Source organism: Mya arenaria, chromosome 5, assembly GCF_026914265.1.
Source record: "Mya arenaria isolate MELC-2E11 chromosome 5, ASM2691426v1".
Taxonomy (NCBI): Eukaryota; Metazoa; Mollusca; class Bivalvia; order Myida; family Myidae; genus Mya; species Mya arenaria.
In genome coordinates, this window is record NC_069126.1 from 20,500,155 (window position 1) to 20,516,737 (window position 16,583).

General features: G+C 45.5%; 3 protein-coding genes across 3 annotated transcripts in view; all 3 read left to right on the top strand.

Moving 5' to 3' along the window:
- Positions 1–437: 437 nt before the first annotated feature.
- Positions 438–8,846, top strand: LOC128235519 (mucin-2-like; the record flags this gene model as incomplete). Its single annotated transcript, XM_052950329.1, has 7 exons — positions 438–1,308; positions 2,062–2,225; positions 2,497–2,651; positions 2,749–2,759; positions 3,103–7,226; positions 7,476–8,306; positions 8,523–8,846. Coding segments are annotated over 7 exons (6,480 nt in total), but the record flags the coding sequence as incomplete, so codon positions are not given.
- A 175-nt stretch (positions 8,847–9,021) lies between these two features.
- Positions 9,022–15,853, top strand: LOC128235520 (uncharacterized). The gene is made up of 6 exons (XM_052950330.1): positions 9,022–9,029; positions 9,536–9,552; positions 9,716–10,426; positions 12,392–13,102; positions 13,772–15,636; positions 15,785–15,853. Exons 1-6 carry the CDS (start codon positions 9,022–9,024, stop codon positions 15,851–15,853), a joined length of 3,381 nt encoding a protein of 1,126 aa, XP_052806290.1.
- A 426-nt stretch (positions 15,854–16,279) lies between these two features.
- The window catches only part of LOC128234850 (fibrillin-2-like), a 40,439-nt gene continuing 40,135 nt past the window's right edge, over positions 16,280–16,583 (top strand). Inside the window, exon 1 of the mRNA XM_052949393.1 lies at positions 16,280–16,459. The gene's annotated coding sequence lies outside the window, so the exon portion shown is untranslated. The remainder of the gene's footprint in view (positions 16,460–16,583) is intronic.

Here is a 16,583-nt window from a genome sequence, read left to right on the forward strand (position 1 = left end):
CTACTGCAGTAGACACTACTACTGAAGCAGCCACAACTACTGTTCCAGATACTACTACTGAAGCAGCCACAACTACTGCAGCAGACACTTCTACTGAAGCAGCCACAACTACTGCAGCAGACACTACTACTGAAGCAGTCACAACTACTGAAGCAGATACTACTACTGAAGCAGCCACAACTACTGCAGCAGCCACAACTACTGTTGCAGACACAACTACTGAAGCAGCCACAAGTACCGCAGCAGACACTACTACTGAAGCAGCCACAACTACTGTTCCAGTTACTACTACTAAAGCAGACACAACTACTGAAGAAGCCACAACTACTGTTCCAGACACAACTACTGAAGCAGCCACATCTACTGCAACAGACACTACTACTGAAGCAGCCACAACTACTGCAGCAGACACTACTACTGAAACAGCAACAACAACTGCAGCAGACACTACTACTGAAGCAGCCACAACTACTGCAGCAGACACTACTACTGAAGCAGCAACAACTACTGCAGCAGTCACTACTACTGAAGCAGCCACAACTACTGTTCCAGATACTAATACTGAAACAGCCACAACTACTGCAACAGACACTACTACCAAAGCAGCCACAACTACTGTTCCTGATACTACTACTGAAGCAGCCACAAGTACGGCTCCAGATACTACTACCGAAGCAGACACAACTACTGAACCAGCCACAACTACTGCAGCAGACACTACTACTGAAGCAGCCACAACTACTGCAGCGGACACTACTACTGAAGCAGCCACAACTACTGTTCCAGATACTACTACTGAAGCAGACACAACGACTGTTCCAGATACTACTACTGCACCAGACACAACTACTGTTCCAGACACTACTACTGAAGCAGCCACAACTAGTGGACCAGACACAACTACTGCACAAGTAACTACATCTGAAGCAGTTACAACTACTGCAGCAGCCACAACTACTGTTCCAGAAACTACTTCTGCAGCAAACACTACTACTGAAGCATCCACAACTACTGTTCCAGATACTACTACTGAAGCAGACACAACTACTGTTCCAGATACTACTACTGAAGCAGCCACAACTACGGCAGCAGACACTACTACCGAAGCAGCCATAACTACTGTTCCAGATACTACTACTGAAGCAGCCACAACTACTGCTCCAGATACTACTACCGAAGCAGACACAACTACTGATGCAGCCACAACTACTGCAGCAGACACTCCTACTGAAGCAGCAACAACTACTGCAGCAGAAACTACTACTGAAGCAGCCACAACTACTGGTCCAGATACGACTACTGAAGCAGGCACAACTACTGTTCCAGATTCTACTACTGCACCAGACACATCTACTGTTCCAGACACTACTACTGAAGCAGCCACAACTACTGTTCCAGATACTACTACTGAAGCAGCCACAACTACAGCAGCAGACACTACTACCGAAGCAGCCACAACTACTGTTCCAGATACTACTACTGAAGCAGCCACAACTAACGATCCAGATACTACTACCGAAGCAGACACAACTACTGAAGCAGCCACAACTACTGCAGCAGACACTACTACTGAAGCAGCCACAACTACTGCAGCAGACACAACTACTGAAGCAGATACTACTACTGAAGCAGCAACAACTACTGCAGCAGACACTACTACCGAAGCAGCCACAACTACTGCAGCAGACACTACTACTGAAGCAGCAACAACTACTGCAGCAGACACTACTACTGAAGCAGCCACAAGTACTGTTCCAGATACTACTACCGAAGCAGCCACAACTACTGTTCCAGATACTACTACTCAAGCAGCCACAACTACTGCTCCAGATACTACTACCGAAGCAGACACAACTACTGAAAAATCCACAACTACTGCAGCAGACACTACTACTGAAGCAGCCACAAGTACTGTTCCAGATACTACTACTGAAGCAGCCACAACTACTGTTCCAGACACAACTACTGAAGCAGCCACATCTACTACAACAGACACTTCTACTGAAGCAGCCACAACTACTGCAGCAGACACTTCTACTGAAGCAGCCACAACTACTGCAGCAGACACTACTACGGAAGCAGCCACAACAACTGCAGCAGACACAACTACTGCTCCAGATACTACTACTGAAGAATCCACAACTACAGCAGCAGACACTACTACCGACGCAGCCACAACTACTGCAGCAGACACAACTACTGAAGCAGATACTATTACTGAAGCAGCAACAACTACTGCAGCAGACACTACTACCGAAGCAGCCACAACTACTGCAGCAGACACTACTACTGAAACAGCAACAACTACTGCAGCAGACACTACTACTGAAGCAGCCACTAGTACTGTTCCAGATACTACTACGCAAGCAGCCACAACTACTGTTCCAGATACTACTACTGAAGCAGACACAACTACTGAAAAAGCCACAACTACTGCAGCAGACACTACTACTGAAGCAGCAACAACTACTGCAGCAGCCACAACTATTGTTTCAGTCACAACTACTGAAGCAGCCACTACTACTGCAGCAGAAACAACTACTGCAGCAGACACTTCTACTGAAGCAGCTACAACTACTGAAGCAGCTACAACTACTGCAGAAGACACAACTACTGAAGCAGCCACAACCACTGCAGCAGCCAAAACTACTGTTCCAGATACTACTACTGAAGCAGCCACAATTACTGTTCCAGATACTACTACTGCAGCAGCCACACCTACTGCAGAAGAAACTGCTACTGTTCCAGATACTACTACTGTTCCAGACAAAACTACTGTTCCAGATACTACTACTGAAGCAACCACAACTACTGCAGCAGACACTTCTACTGAAGCAGCCACAACTACTGCAGCAGACACTACTACGGAAGCAGCCACAACAACTGCAGCAGACACAACTACTGCTCCAGATACTACTACTGAAGAATCCACAACTACAGCAGCAGACACTACTACCGACGCAGCCACAACTACTGCAGCAGACACAACTACTGAAGCAGATACTATTACTGAAGCAGCAACAACTACTGCAGCAGACACTACTACCGAAGCAGCCACAACTACTGCAGCAGACACTACTACTGAAGCAGCAACAACTACTGCAGCAGACACTACTACTGAAGCAGCCACTAGTACTGTTCCAGATACTACTACGCAAGCAGCCACAACTACTGTTCCAGATACTACTACTGAAGCAGACACAACTACTGAAAAAGCCACAACTACTGCAGCAGACACTACTACTGAAGCAGCAACAACTACTGCAGCAGCCACAACTATTGTTTCAGTCACAACTACTGAAGCAGCCACTACTACTGCAGCAGAAACAACTACTGCAGCAGACACTTCTACTGAAGCAGCTACAACTACTGAAGCAGCTACAACTACTGCAGAAGACACAACTACTGAAGCAGCCACAACCACTGCAGCAGCCAAAACTACTGTTCCAGATACTACTACTGAAGCAGCCACAATTACTGTTCCAGATACTACTACTGCAGCAGCCACACCTACTGCAGAAGAAACTGCTACTGTTCCAGATACTACTACTGTTCCAGACAAAACTACTGTTCCAGATACTACTACTGAAGCAACCACAACTACTGCAACAGACACTACTACTGAAGCAGCCACAACTACTATTCCAGATACTGCTACTGAGGCAGCCACAACTACTGTTCCAGATACTACTACTGCAGCAAACACTACTACTGAAGCAGCCACAACTACTGTTCCAGATACTACTACTGAAGCAGACACAACTACTGTTCCAGATAATACTACTGAAGCAACCACAACTACTGCAGCAGACATTACTACCGTAGCAGCCACAACTACTGTTCCAGATACTACTACTGAAGCAGCCACATCTACGGCTCCAGAAACTACGACCGAAGCAGCCACAACTACTGCAGCAGACACTACTACTGAAGCAGCAACAACTACTGCAACAGAAACTACTACTGAAGCAGCCACAACTACTGTTCCAGATACTACTACTGCACCAGACACAACTACTGTTCCAGACACTACTACTGAAGCAGCCACAACTAGTGGACCAGACACAACTACTGCACAAGTAACTATAACTGAAGCAGCCACAACTACTGCAGAAGCCACAACTACTGTTCCAGAAACTACTACTGCAGCAAACACTACTACTAAAGCAGCCACAACTACTGTTTCAGATACTACTACTGTTCCAGACACAACTTCTGTTCCTGATACTACTGCTGAAGCAGCCACAACTACTGTTCCAGATACTACAACTGAAGCAGCCACAACTACTGTAGCAGACACTAATACTGAAGCAGCCACAACTACTGCAGCAAACACTACTACTGAAGCAGTCACATCTACTGAAGCAGATACTACTACTGAAGAAGCAACAACTACTGCAGCAGACACGACTACTGAAGCAGCCACAACTACTGCAGCAGCCACAACTACTGTTCCAGACACAACTACTGAAGCAACCACAAGTACCGCAGCAGACACTACTACTGAAGCAGCCACCACTACTGTTCCAGATACTACTACTAAAGCAGACACAACTACTGAAGCAGACACTACTACTGAAGCAGCCACAACTATTGCAGCAGACACTACTACTGAAGCAGCAACAACCACTGCAGCAGACACTACTACTGAAGCAGCCACAACAACTGTTCAAGATACTACTACTGAAGCAGACACAACTACTGTTCCAGATACAACTACTGAAGCAGACACAACTACTGCAGAGGACACTACTACTGAAGCAGCCACAACTACTGTTCCAGATACTACTACTGAAGCAGCCACAACTACTGCAGCAGACACTACTATTGAAGCAGCCACAACTACTGAAGCAGACACTACTACTGAAGCAGTCACAACTACTGAAGCAGACACTACTACTGAAGAAGCAACAACTACTGCAGCAGACACGACTACTGAAGCAGCCACAAGTACCGCAGCAGACACTACTACTGAAGCAGCAACTACTACTGCAGAAGACACTTCTACTGAAGTAGCCACAACTGCTCCAGATACTACTACAGAAGCAGCCACAACTACTGCAGCAGACACTACTACCGAAGCAGCCACAACTACTGTTCCAGATACTACTACTGAAGCAGCCACAACTACTGCTCCAGATACTACTACTGCACCAGACACAACTACTGTTCCAGACACTACTATTGAAGCAGCCACAACTAGTGTACCAGACACAACTACTGCACAAGTAACTACACCTGAAGCAGCCACAACTACAGCAGCAGCGACAACTACTGTTCCAGATACTACTACTGCAGCAAACACTACTACTGAAGCAGCCACAACTACTGTTCCAGAAACTACTACTGAAGCAGCCACAACTAGTGGACCAGACACAACTACTGCACAAGTAACTACAACTGAAGCAGCCACAACTACTGAAGCAGCCACAACAACTGTTCCAGACACTACTAATGAAGCAGCCACAACTACTGTTACAGATACTACTACTGCACCAGACACAACTACTGTTCCAGACACTACTATTGAAGCAGCCACAACTAGTGGACCAGACACAACTACTGCACAAGTAACTACACCTGAAGCAGCCACAACTACTGCAGCAGCCACAACTACTGTTCCAGATACTACTACCGCAGCAAACACTACTACTGAAGCAGCCACAACTTCTGTTCCTGATACTACTACTGAAGCAGACACAACTACTGTTCCAGATACTACTACTGAAGCAACCACAACTACTGCAGCAGACACTACTACCGAAGCAGCCACAACTACTGTTCCAGATACTACTACTGAAAAAGTCACAACTACTGTTCCAGATGCTACTACTGCAGCAGACACAACTACTGAAGCAGTCACAACTATTGCAGCAGACACTTCTACTGTTCCAGATACTACTACCGAAGTAGATACTACTACTGAAGCAGCCACAACTACTGCAGCAGACACTGCTACTGTTCCAGATACTTCTACTGTTCCAGATACTACTTCTGAAGCAGCCACAACTACTGTTCCAGATACTACTTCCGAAATTGACACAACTACTGAAGCAGCCACAATTACTGCAGCAGACACTACTACTGAAACAGTCACAACTACTGTTCCAGATACTACTACTGCAGCAGACACAACTACTGAAGGAGCCACAACTACTGCAGCAGACACTACTACTGAAGCAGCCACAACTACTGTTCTAGATACTCCTACTGAAGCAGCCACAACTACTGTTCCAGACACAACTACTGAAGCAGCCACAACTACTGCAACAGACACTACTACTGAAGCAGCCACAACTACTGCAGCAGACACTACTACTGAAGCAGCCACAACTACTGTATCAAACACTACTACTGAAGCAGCCACAACTACTGCAGCAGACACAACTACTGAGGAAGCCACAACTACTGCAGCAGAAACTTCTACTGAAGCAATCAAAACTACTGCTCCAAACACTACTACTGAAGCAATCACAACTTATGTAACAGACACAACTACTGCACAGGTAACAGCTACTGAATCAGCCACTACTACTGAGGCTGTCACAACTACTGCACCAGATACTACTTCTGAGGCTGTCAAAACTACTTCACCAGACAATACTACTGAAGCACTCACAACTACTGCACCAGATACTACTACAGAGACTATCACAACTACTACACAAGATATTACAACTGAGGCTGTCACAACTACAGCACCAGTCAATACTACAGAAGCACTCACAACTACTGCTCCAGGCACAACTACTGAAGCAGCCACAACTACTGCACCAGACACAACTTCTGAAGCAGTCACAACTACTGCAACAGACAATTCTACTGAAGCACTCACAACTACTGCACCAGATACTACTACAGAGGCTGTCACAAATACTACACCAGATACTACTACTGAGGCTGTCACAACTACTGCACCAGATACTACTTCTGAGGCTGTCACAACTACTGCACCAGACAATACTACTGAAGCACTCACAACTACTGCACCAGATACTACTACAGAGACTATCACAACTACTACACAAGATACTACAACTGAGGCTGTCACAGCTACTGCACCAGTCAATACTACTGAAGCACTCACAACTACTGCATCAGATACTACTACTGAGGCTGTCACAACTACTGCACCAGATACTACTACTGAGGCTGTCACAACTACTGCACCAGACAATTCTACTGAAGCATTCACAACTACTTCACCAGATACTACTACTGAGGCTGTCACAACTACTGCACGAGACAATACTACTGAAGCACTCACAACTACTGCACCAGATACTACTACTGAAGCAGTCACAACTACTGCACCAGATACTACTACTGAAGCACTCACAACTACTGCACCAGATACTACTACTGAGGCTGTCACAACTACTGCACCAGATACTACTACTGAGGCTGTCACAACTACTGCACCAGACACTACAACTGAAGCACTCACAACTACTGCATCAGATACTACTACTGAGGCTGTCACAACTACTGCACCAGATACTACTACTGAGGCTGTCACAACTACTGCACCAGACAATACTACTGAAGCACTCACAACTACTGCATCAGATACTACTACTGAAGCAGTCACAACTACTGCACCAGATACTACTACTGAAGTAGTCACAAAAACTGTACTAGAAACAACTACTGAAGCAGTCACAACTACTGCATCAGACAATACTACTGAAACACTCACAACTACTGCACCAGATACTACTACTGAAGTAGTCACAACTACTACACCAGACACTACTACTGAGGCTGTCACAACTACTGCACCAGATTCTACTTCTGAGGCTGTCACAACTACTGCACCAGACAATACTACTGAAGCACTGACAACTACTGCACCAGATGCTACAACTGAGGATGTCACAACTACTACACCAGATACTACTACTGAGGCTGTCACTACTACTGCACCAGACAATACTACTGAAGCACTCACAACTACTGCAACAGAAACAACTACTGAAGCTCTCCAAACTACTGCACCAGATACTACTACTGAGGCTGTCACAACTACTGCACCAGACAATACTACTGAAGCACTCACAACTACTGCACCAGAAACAACTACTGAAGCACTCACAACTACTGCACCAGATACTACTACTGAGGCTGTCACAACTACTACACCAGATACTACAACTGAGGCTGTCACAACTACTGCACCAGACAATACTACTGAAGCACTCACAACTACTGCACCAGACACAACTACTGAAGCAGTCACAACTACTGCACCAGACAATACTACTGAAGCACTCACAACTACTGCATCAGATACTACTACTGAGGCTGTCACAACTACTGCACCAGATACTACTACTGAGGCTGTCACAACTACTGCACCAGATACTACTACTGAAGCACTCACAACTGCTGCACCAGATACTACTACTACTGAGGCTGTCACAACTACTGCACCAGACAATACTACTGAAGCAGTCACAACTACTGCACCAGAAACAACTACTGAAGCTCTCCAAACTACTGCACCAGATACTACTACTGAGGCTGTCACAACTACTGCACCAGACAATACTACTGAAGCACTCACAACTACTGCACCAGAAACAACTACTGAAGCTCTCCAAACTACTGCACCAGATACTACTACTGAGGCTGTCACAACTACTGCACCAGACAATACTACTGAAGCACTCACAACTACTGCACCAGAAACAACTACTGAAGCACTCACAACTACTGCACCAGATACTACTACTGAGGCTGTCACAACTACTACACCAGATACTACAACTGAGGCTGTCACAACTACTGCACCAGACAATACTACTGAAGCACTCACAACCTCTGCACCAGATACTCTACTATGAAGCAGTCACTACTACTGCACCAGACACTACAACTGAAGCAGTCACAACTACTGCACCAGACACTACTACTGAAGCAGTCACTACTACTGCACCATACACTACTTCTGAGGCTGTCACAACTACTGCACCAGATACTACTTCTGAGGCTGTCACAACTACTGCACCAGACACTACAATGAAGCAGTCACAACTACTTTACCAGACACTACTACTGAAGCACTCACAACTACTGCACCAGATACTACTACTGAGGCTGTCACAACTACTGCACCAGATACTACAACTGAGGCTGTCACAACTACTGCACCAGACAATACTACTGAAGCACTCACAACTACTGCACCAGACACAACTACTGAAGCAGCCACAACTACTGCACCAGACACAACTACTGAAGCAGTCACAACTAACTGCACAAGACAATACTACTGAAGCACTCACAACTACTGCATCAGATACTACTACTGAGGCTGTCACAGCTACTGCACCAGATACTACTACTGAGGCTGTCACAACTACTGCACCAGACAATACTACTGAAGCAGTCACAACTACTGCACCAGATACTACTACTGAAGCAGTCACAACTACTGCACCAGATACTACTACTGAAGTAGTCACAAAAACTGTACTAGAAACAACTACTGAAGCACTCACAACCACTACATCATACAGTACTACTGAAGCAGCCTCAACTACTGCACCAGTAACAACTACTGAAGCAGTCACAACTACTGCACCAGACAATACTACTGAAGGACTCACAACTACTGCACCAGATACTTCTACTGAAGCAGCCGCAACTACTGCACCAGACACTACTACTGAAGCAGCCACAACTACTGCAGCAGACACTATTACTAATGCAGTCACAACTACTGAAGCAGACACTACTTCTGCAGCAGTCACAACCACTGCACCAGACACAACTACTGAAGCATTCACAACTACTGCACCAGACACTACAACTGAAGCAGTCACAACCACTGTACCAGACACTACTACTGAAGCAGTCACAACTACTGCATCAGACACAACTACTGAAGCAATCACAACTACTACAACAGACACAACTACTGAAGCAGTCACAACTACTGCACCAGACAATGCTACTGAGGCAGTCACAACTACTGAAGCAGACACTTCTACTGAAGCAGTCACTACTACTGCACCAGACACTACTACTGAGGCTGTCACAACTACTACACCAGATACTACTTCTGAGGCTGTCACAACTACTGCACCAGACAATACTACTGAGGCAGTCACAACTACTGCACCAGACACTACTATTGCACCAGACAACACTACTGAGGCAGTCACTACTACTACACCAGACAATAGTACTGAAGCAGTCACTACTACTACACCAGACACTACTATTGAAGCAGTCACTAATACTACACCAGACACAACTACTGAAGCAGTCACAACTACTGCACCAGACATAACTACTGTACCAAACACTACAACTGAAGCAGTCACTACTACTGCACCAGACACTACTACTGAAGCAGTCACATCTACTCTACTAGAAACAACTACTGAAGCAGTCACTACTACTGCACCAGACAATATAAGTGAGGCAGTCACAACTACTGTACCAGTCACTACTACTGTACCAGACACTACAACTGAAGCAGTCACAGCTACTGTACCAGACACTACTACTGAAGCAGTCACTACTACTGCACCAGATACAACTACTGAAGCAATCACAATTACTGTAGCAACCACTACTGAAGCAGTCACAACTACTGCACCAGACACTACTACTGAAGCAGCCACAACTACTGTACCAGACAGTACTACTGAAGCAGTCACTACTACTGCACCTGGCACAACTACTGAAGCAATCACAACTACTGTAGCAGCCACTAATGAAGCACTCACAACTACTGCACCAGACACAACTACTGAAGCAGCCACAACTACTGCAGCAGACACTACAGTTGAAGCAGTCACTACTACTGCACCAGACACTACTACGAAAGCATTCACTACTACTGCACCAGACACTACTACTGAAGCATTCACAACTTCTGCACCAGACACTACAACTGAAGCAGTCACAACTACTGTTCCAGACACTACTACTGAAGCAGTCACTACTACTGCACCAGACACTACTACTGAAGCACTCACAACTTCTGCACCAGATACTTCTACTGAAGCAGCCACAACTACTGCACCAGACACTACTACTGAAGCAGCCACAACTACTGCAGCAGACACTATTACTAATGCAGTCACAACTACTGAAGCAGACACTACTTCTGCAGCAGTCACAACCACTGCACCAGACACAACTACTGAAGCATTCACAACTACTGCACCAGACACTACAACTCAAGCAGTCACAACTACTGTACCAGACACTACTACTGAAGCAGTCACTACTACTGCACCAGACACTACTACTGAAGCATTCACAACTACTGCACCAGACACTACTACTGAAGCAGTCACTACTACTGCACCAGACACTACAACTGAAGCAGTCACAACTATTGTACCAGACACTACTACTGAAGCAGTCACTACTACTGCACCATACACTACTATTGAGGCTGTCACAACTACTGCACCAGATACTACTTCTGAGGCTGTCACAACTACTGCACCAGACACTACAACTGAAGCAGTCACAACTACTGTACCAGACACTACTACTGAAGCACTCACAACTACTGCACCAGATACTACTACTGAGGCTGTCACAACTACTGCACCAGATACTACAACTGAGGCTGTCACAACTACTGCACCAGACAATACTACTGAAGCACTCACAACTACTGCACCAGACACAACTACTGAAGCAGCCACAACTACTGCACCAGACACAACTACTGAAGCAGTCACAACTACTGCACAAGACAATACTACTGAAGCACTCACAACTACTGCATCAGATACTACTACTGAGGCTGTCACTGCTACTGCACCAGATACTACTACTGAGGCTGTCACAACTACTGCACCAGACAATACTACTGAAGCACTCACAACTACTGCACCAGACACAACTACTGAAGCAGCCACAACTACTGCACCAGACACAACTACTGAAGCAGTCACAACTACTGCACAAGACAATACTACTGAAGCACTCACAACTACTGCATCAGATACTACTACTGAGGCTGTCACAGCTACTGCACCAGATACTACTACTGAGGCTGTCACAACTACTGCACCAGACAATACTACTGAAACACTCATAACTACTGCACCAGATACTACTACTGAAGCAGTCACAACTACTGCACCAGATACTACTACTGAAGTAGTCACAAAAACTGTACTAGAAACAACTACTGAAGCACTCACAACCACTACATCATACAGTACTACTGAAGCAGCCTCAACTACTGCACCAGTAACAACTACTGAAGCAGTCACAACTACTGCACCAGACAATACTACTGAAGGACTCACAACTACTGCACCAGATACTTCTACTGAAGCAGCCGCAACTACTGCACCAGACACTACTACTGAAGCAGCCACAACTACTGCAGCAGACACTATTACTAATGCAGTCACAACTACTGAAGCAGACACTACTTCTGCAGCAGTCACAACCACTGCACCAGACACAACTACTGAAGCATTCACAACTACTGCACCAGACACTACAACTGAAGCAGTCACAACCACTGTACCAGACACTACTACTGAAGCAGCCTCAACTACTGCATCAGACACAACTACTGAAGCAATCACAACTACTACAACAGACACAACTACTGAAGCAGTCACAACTACTGCACCAGACAATGCTACTGAGGCAGTCACAACTACTGAAGCAGACACTTCTACTGAAGCAGTCACTACTACTGCACCAGACACTACTACTGAGGCTGTCACAACTACTACACCAGATACTACTTCTGAGGCTGTCACAACTACTGCACCAGACAATACTACTGAGGCAGTCACAACTACTGCACCAGACACTACTATTGCACCAGACAACACTACTGAGGCAGTCACTACTACTACACCAGACAATAGTACTGAAGCAGTCACTACTACTACACCAGACACTACTATTGAAGCAGTCACTAATACTACACCAGACACAACTACTGAAGCAGTCACAACTACTGCACCAGACATAACTACTGTACCAAACACTACAACTGAAGCAGTCACTACTACTGCACCAGACACTACTACTGAAGCAGTCACATCTACTCTACTAGAAACAACTACTGAAGCAGTCACTACTACTGCACCAGACAATATAAGTGAGGCAGTCACAACTACTGTACCAGTCACTACTACTGTACCAGACACTACAACTGAAGCAGTCACAGCTACTGTACCAGACACTACTACTGAAGCAGTCACTACTACTGCACCAGATACAACTACTGAAGCAATCACAATTACTGTAGCAACCACTACTGAAGCAGTCACAACTACTGCACCAGACACTACTACTGAAGCAGCCACAACTACTGTACCAGACAGTACTACTGAAGCAGTCACTACTACTGCACCTGGCACAACTACTGAAGCAATCACAACTACTGTAGCAGCCACTAATGAAGCACTCACAACTACTGCACCAGACACAACTACTGAAGCAGCCACAACTACTGCAGCAGACACTACAGTTGAAGCAGTCACTACTACTGCACCAGACACTACTACGAAAGCATTCACTACTACTGCACCAGACACTACTACTGAAGCATTCACAACTTCTGCACCAGACACTACAACTGAAGCAGTCACAACTACTGTTCCAGACACTACTACTGAAGCAGTCACTACTACTGCACCAGACACTAGTACTGAAGCACTCACAACTTCTGCACCAGATACTTCTACTGAAGCAGCCACAACTACTGCACCAGACACTACTACTGAAGCAGTCACAACTACTGCAGCAGACACTATTACTAATGCAGTCACAACCACTGAACCAGACACTACTTCTGCAGCAGTCACAACCACTGCACCAGACACAACTACTGAAGCATTCACAACTACTGCACCAGACACTACAAATCAAGCAGTCACAACTACTGTACCAGACACTACTACTGAAGCAGTCACTACTACTGCACCAGACACTACTACTGAAGCATTCACTACTACTGCACCAGACACTACTACTGAAGCAGTCACTACTACTGCACCAGACACTACAACTGAAGCAGTCACAACTATTGTACCAGACACTACTACTGAAGCAGTCACTACTACTGCACCATACACTACTATTGAGGCTGTCACAACTACTGCACCAGATACTACTTCTGAGGCTGTCACAACTACTGCACCAGACACTACAACTGAAGCAGTCACAACTACTGTACCAGACACTACTACTGAAGCACTCACAACTACTGCACCAGATACTACTACTGAGGCTGTCACAACTACTACACCAGATACTACTACTGAGGCTGTCACAACTACTGCACCAGACAATACTACTGAAGCACTCACAACTACTGCACCAGACACAACTACTGAAGCAGCCACAACTACTGCACCAGACACAACTACTGAAGCAGTCACAACTACTGCACAAGACAATACTACTGAAGCACTCACAACTACTGCATCAGATACTACTACTGAGGCTGTCACTGCTACTGCACCAGATACTACTACTGAGGCTGTCACAACTACTGCACCAGACAATACTACTGAAACACTCATAACTACTGCACCAGATACTACTACTGAAGCAGTCACAACTACTGCACCAGATACTACTACTGAAGTAGTCACAAAAACTGTACTAGAAACAACTACTGAAGCACTCACAACCACTACATCATACAGTACTACTGAAGCAGCCTCAACTACTGCACCAGTAACAACTACTGAAGCAGTCACAACTACTGCACCAGACAATACTACTGAAGGACTCACAACTACTGCACCAGATACTTCTACTGAAGCAGCCGCAACTACTGCACCAGACACTACTACTGAAGCAGCCACAATTACTGCAGCAGACACTATTACTAATGCAGTCACAACTACTGAAGCAGACACTACTTCTGCAGCAGTCACAACCACTGCACCAGACACAACTACTGAAGCATTCACAACTACTGCACCAGACACTACAACTGAAGCAGTCACAACCACTGTACCAGACACTACTACTGAAGCAGCCTCAACTACTGCATCAGACACAACTACTGAAGCAATCACAACTACTACAACAGACACAACTACTGAAGCAGTCACAACTACTGCACCAGACAATGCTACTGAGGCAGTCACAACCACTGTACCAGACACAACTACTGAAGCACTCACAACTACTGCACCAGATACTACTACTGAGGCTGTCACAACTACTACACCAGATACTACTTCTGAGGCTGTCACAACTACTGCACCAGACAATACTACTGAGGCAGTCACAACTACTGCACCAGACACTACTATTGCACCAGACAACACTACTGAGGCAGTCACTACTACTACACCAGACAATAGTACTGAAGCAGTCACTACTACTACACCAGACACTACTATTGAAGCAGTCACTAATACTACACCAGACACAACTACTGAAGCAGTCACAACTACTGCACCAGACATAACTACTGTACCAAACACTACAACTGAAGCAGTCACTACTACTGCACCAGACACTACTACTGAAGCAGTCACATCTACTCTACTAGACACAACTACTGAAGCAGTCACTACTACTGCACCAGACAATATAAGTGAGGCAGTCACAACTACTGTACCAGTCACTACTACTGCACCAGACACTACAACTGAAGCAGTCACAGCTACTGTACCAGACACTACTACTGAAGCAGTCACTACTACTGCACCAGATACAACTACTGAAGCAATCACAATTACTGTAGCAACCACTACTGAAGCAGTCACAACTACTGCACCAGACACTACTACTGAAGCAGCCACAACTACTGTACCAGACAGTACTACTGAAGCAGTCACTACTACTGCACCTGGCACAACTACTGAAGCAATCACAACTACTGTAGCAGCCACTAATGAAGCACTCACAACTACTGCACCAGACACAACTACTGAAGCAGCCACAACTACTGCAGCAGACACTACAGTTGAAGCAGTCACTACTACTGCACCAGACACTACTACGAAAGCATTCACTACTACTGCACCAGACACTACTACTGAAGCATTCACAACTTCTGCACCAGACACTACAACTGAAGCAGTCACAACTACTGTTCCAGACACTACTACTGAAGCAGTCACTACTACTGCACCAGACACTACTACTGAAGCAGTCACTACTACTGCACCAGACACTACTACTGAAGCAGTCACAACTACTGTTCCAGACACTACTACTGAAGCAGTCACTACTACTGCACCAGACACTACTACTGAAGCAGTCACTACTACTGCACCAGACACTACTACTGAAGCAGTCACAACTACTGCACCAGACACTACAACTGAAGCAGTCACAACTACTGTACCAGACACTACTACTGAAGCAGTCACTACTACTGCACCAGACACAACTACTGAAGCATTCACAACTTCTGCACCAGAAACAACTACTGAAGCGACTACAACTCTAGCTCCTGAACCTCGTGATGCTTGTGGTTCATTTTCAGGTACCCTTTTAACTGTCCTTAAGTTAAATCTATTGATTTTTAGTAATCCGATGGAAATTTTGTTCTGGTGTATTCATTTGAGCATTACACTTCTTTCATGAAAACTTAATGTTTCTTTCCACGA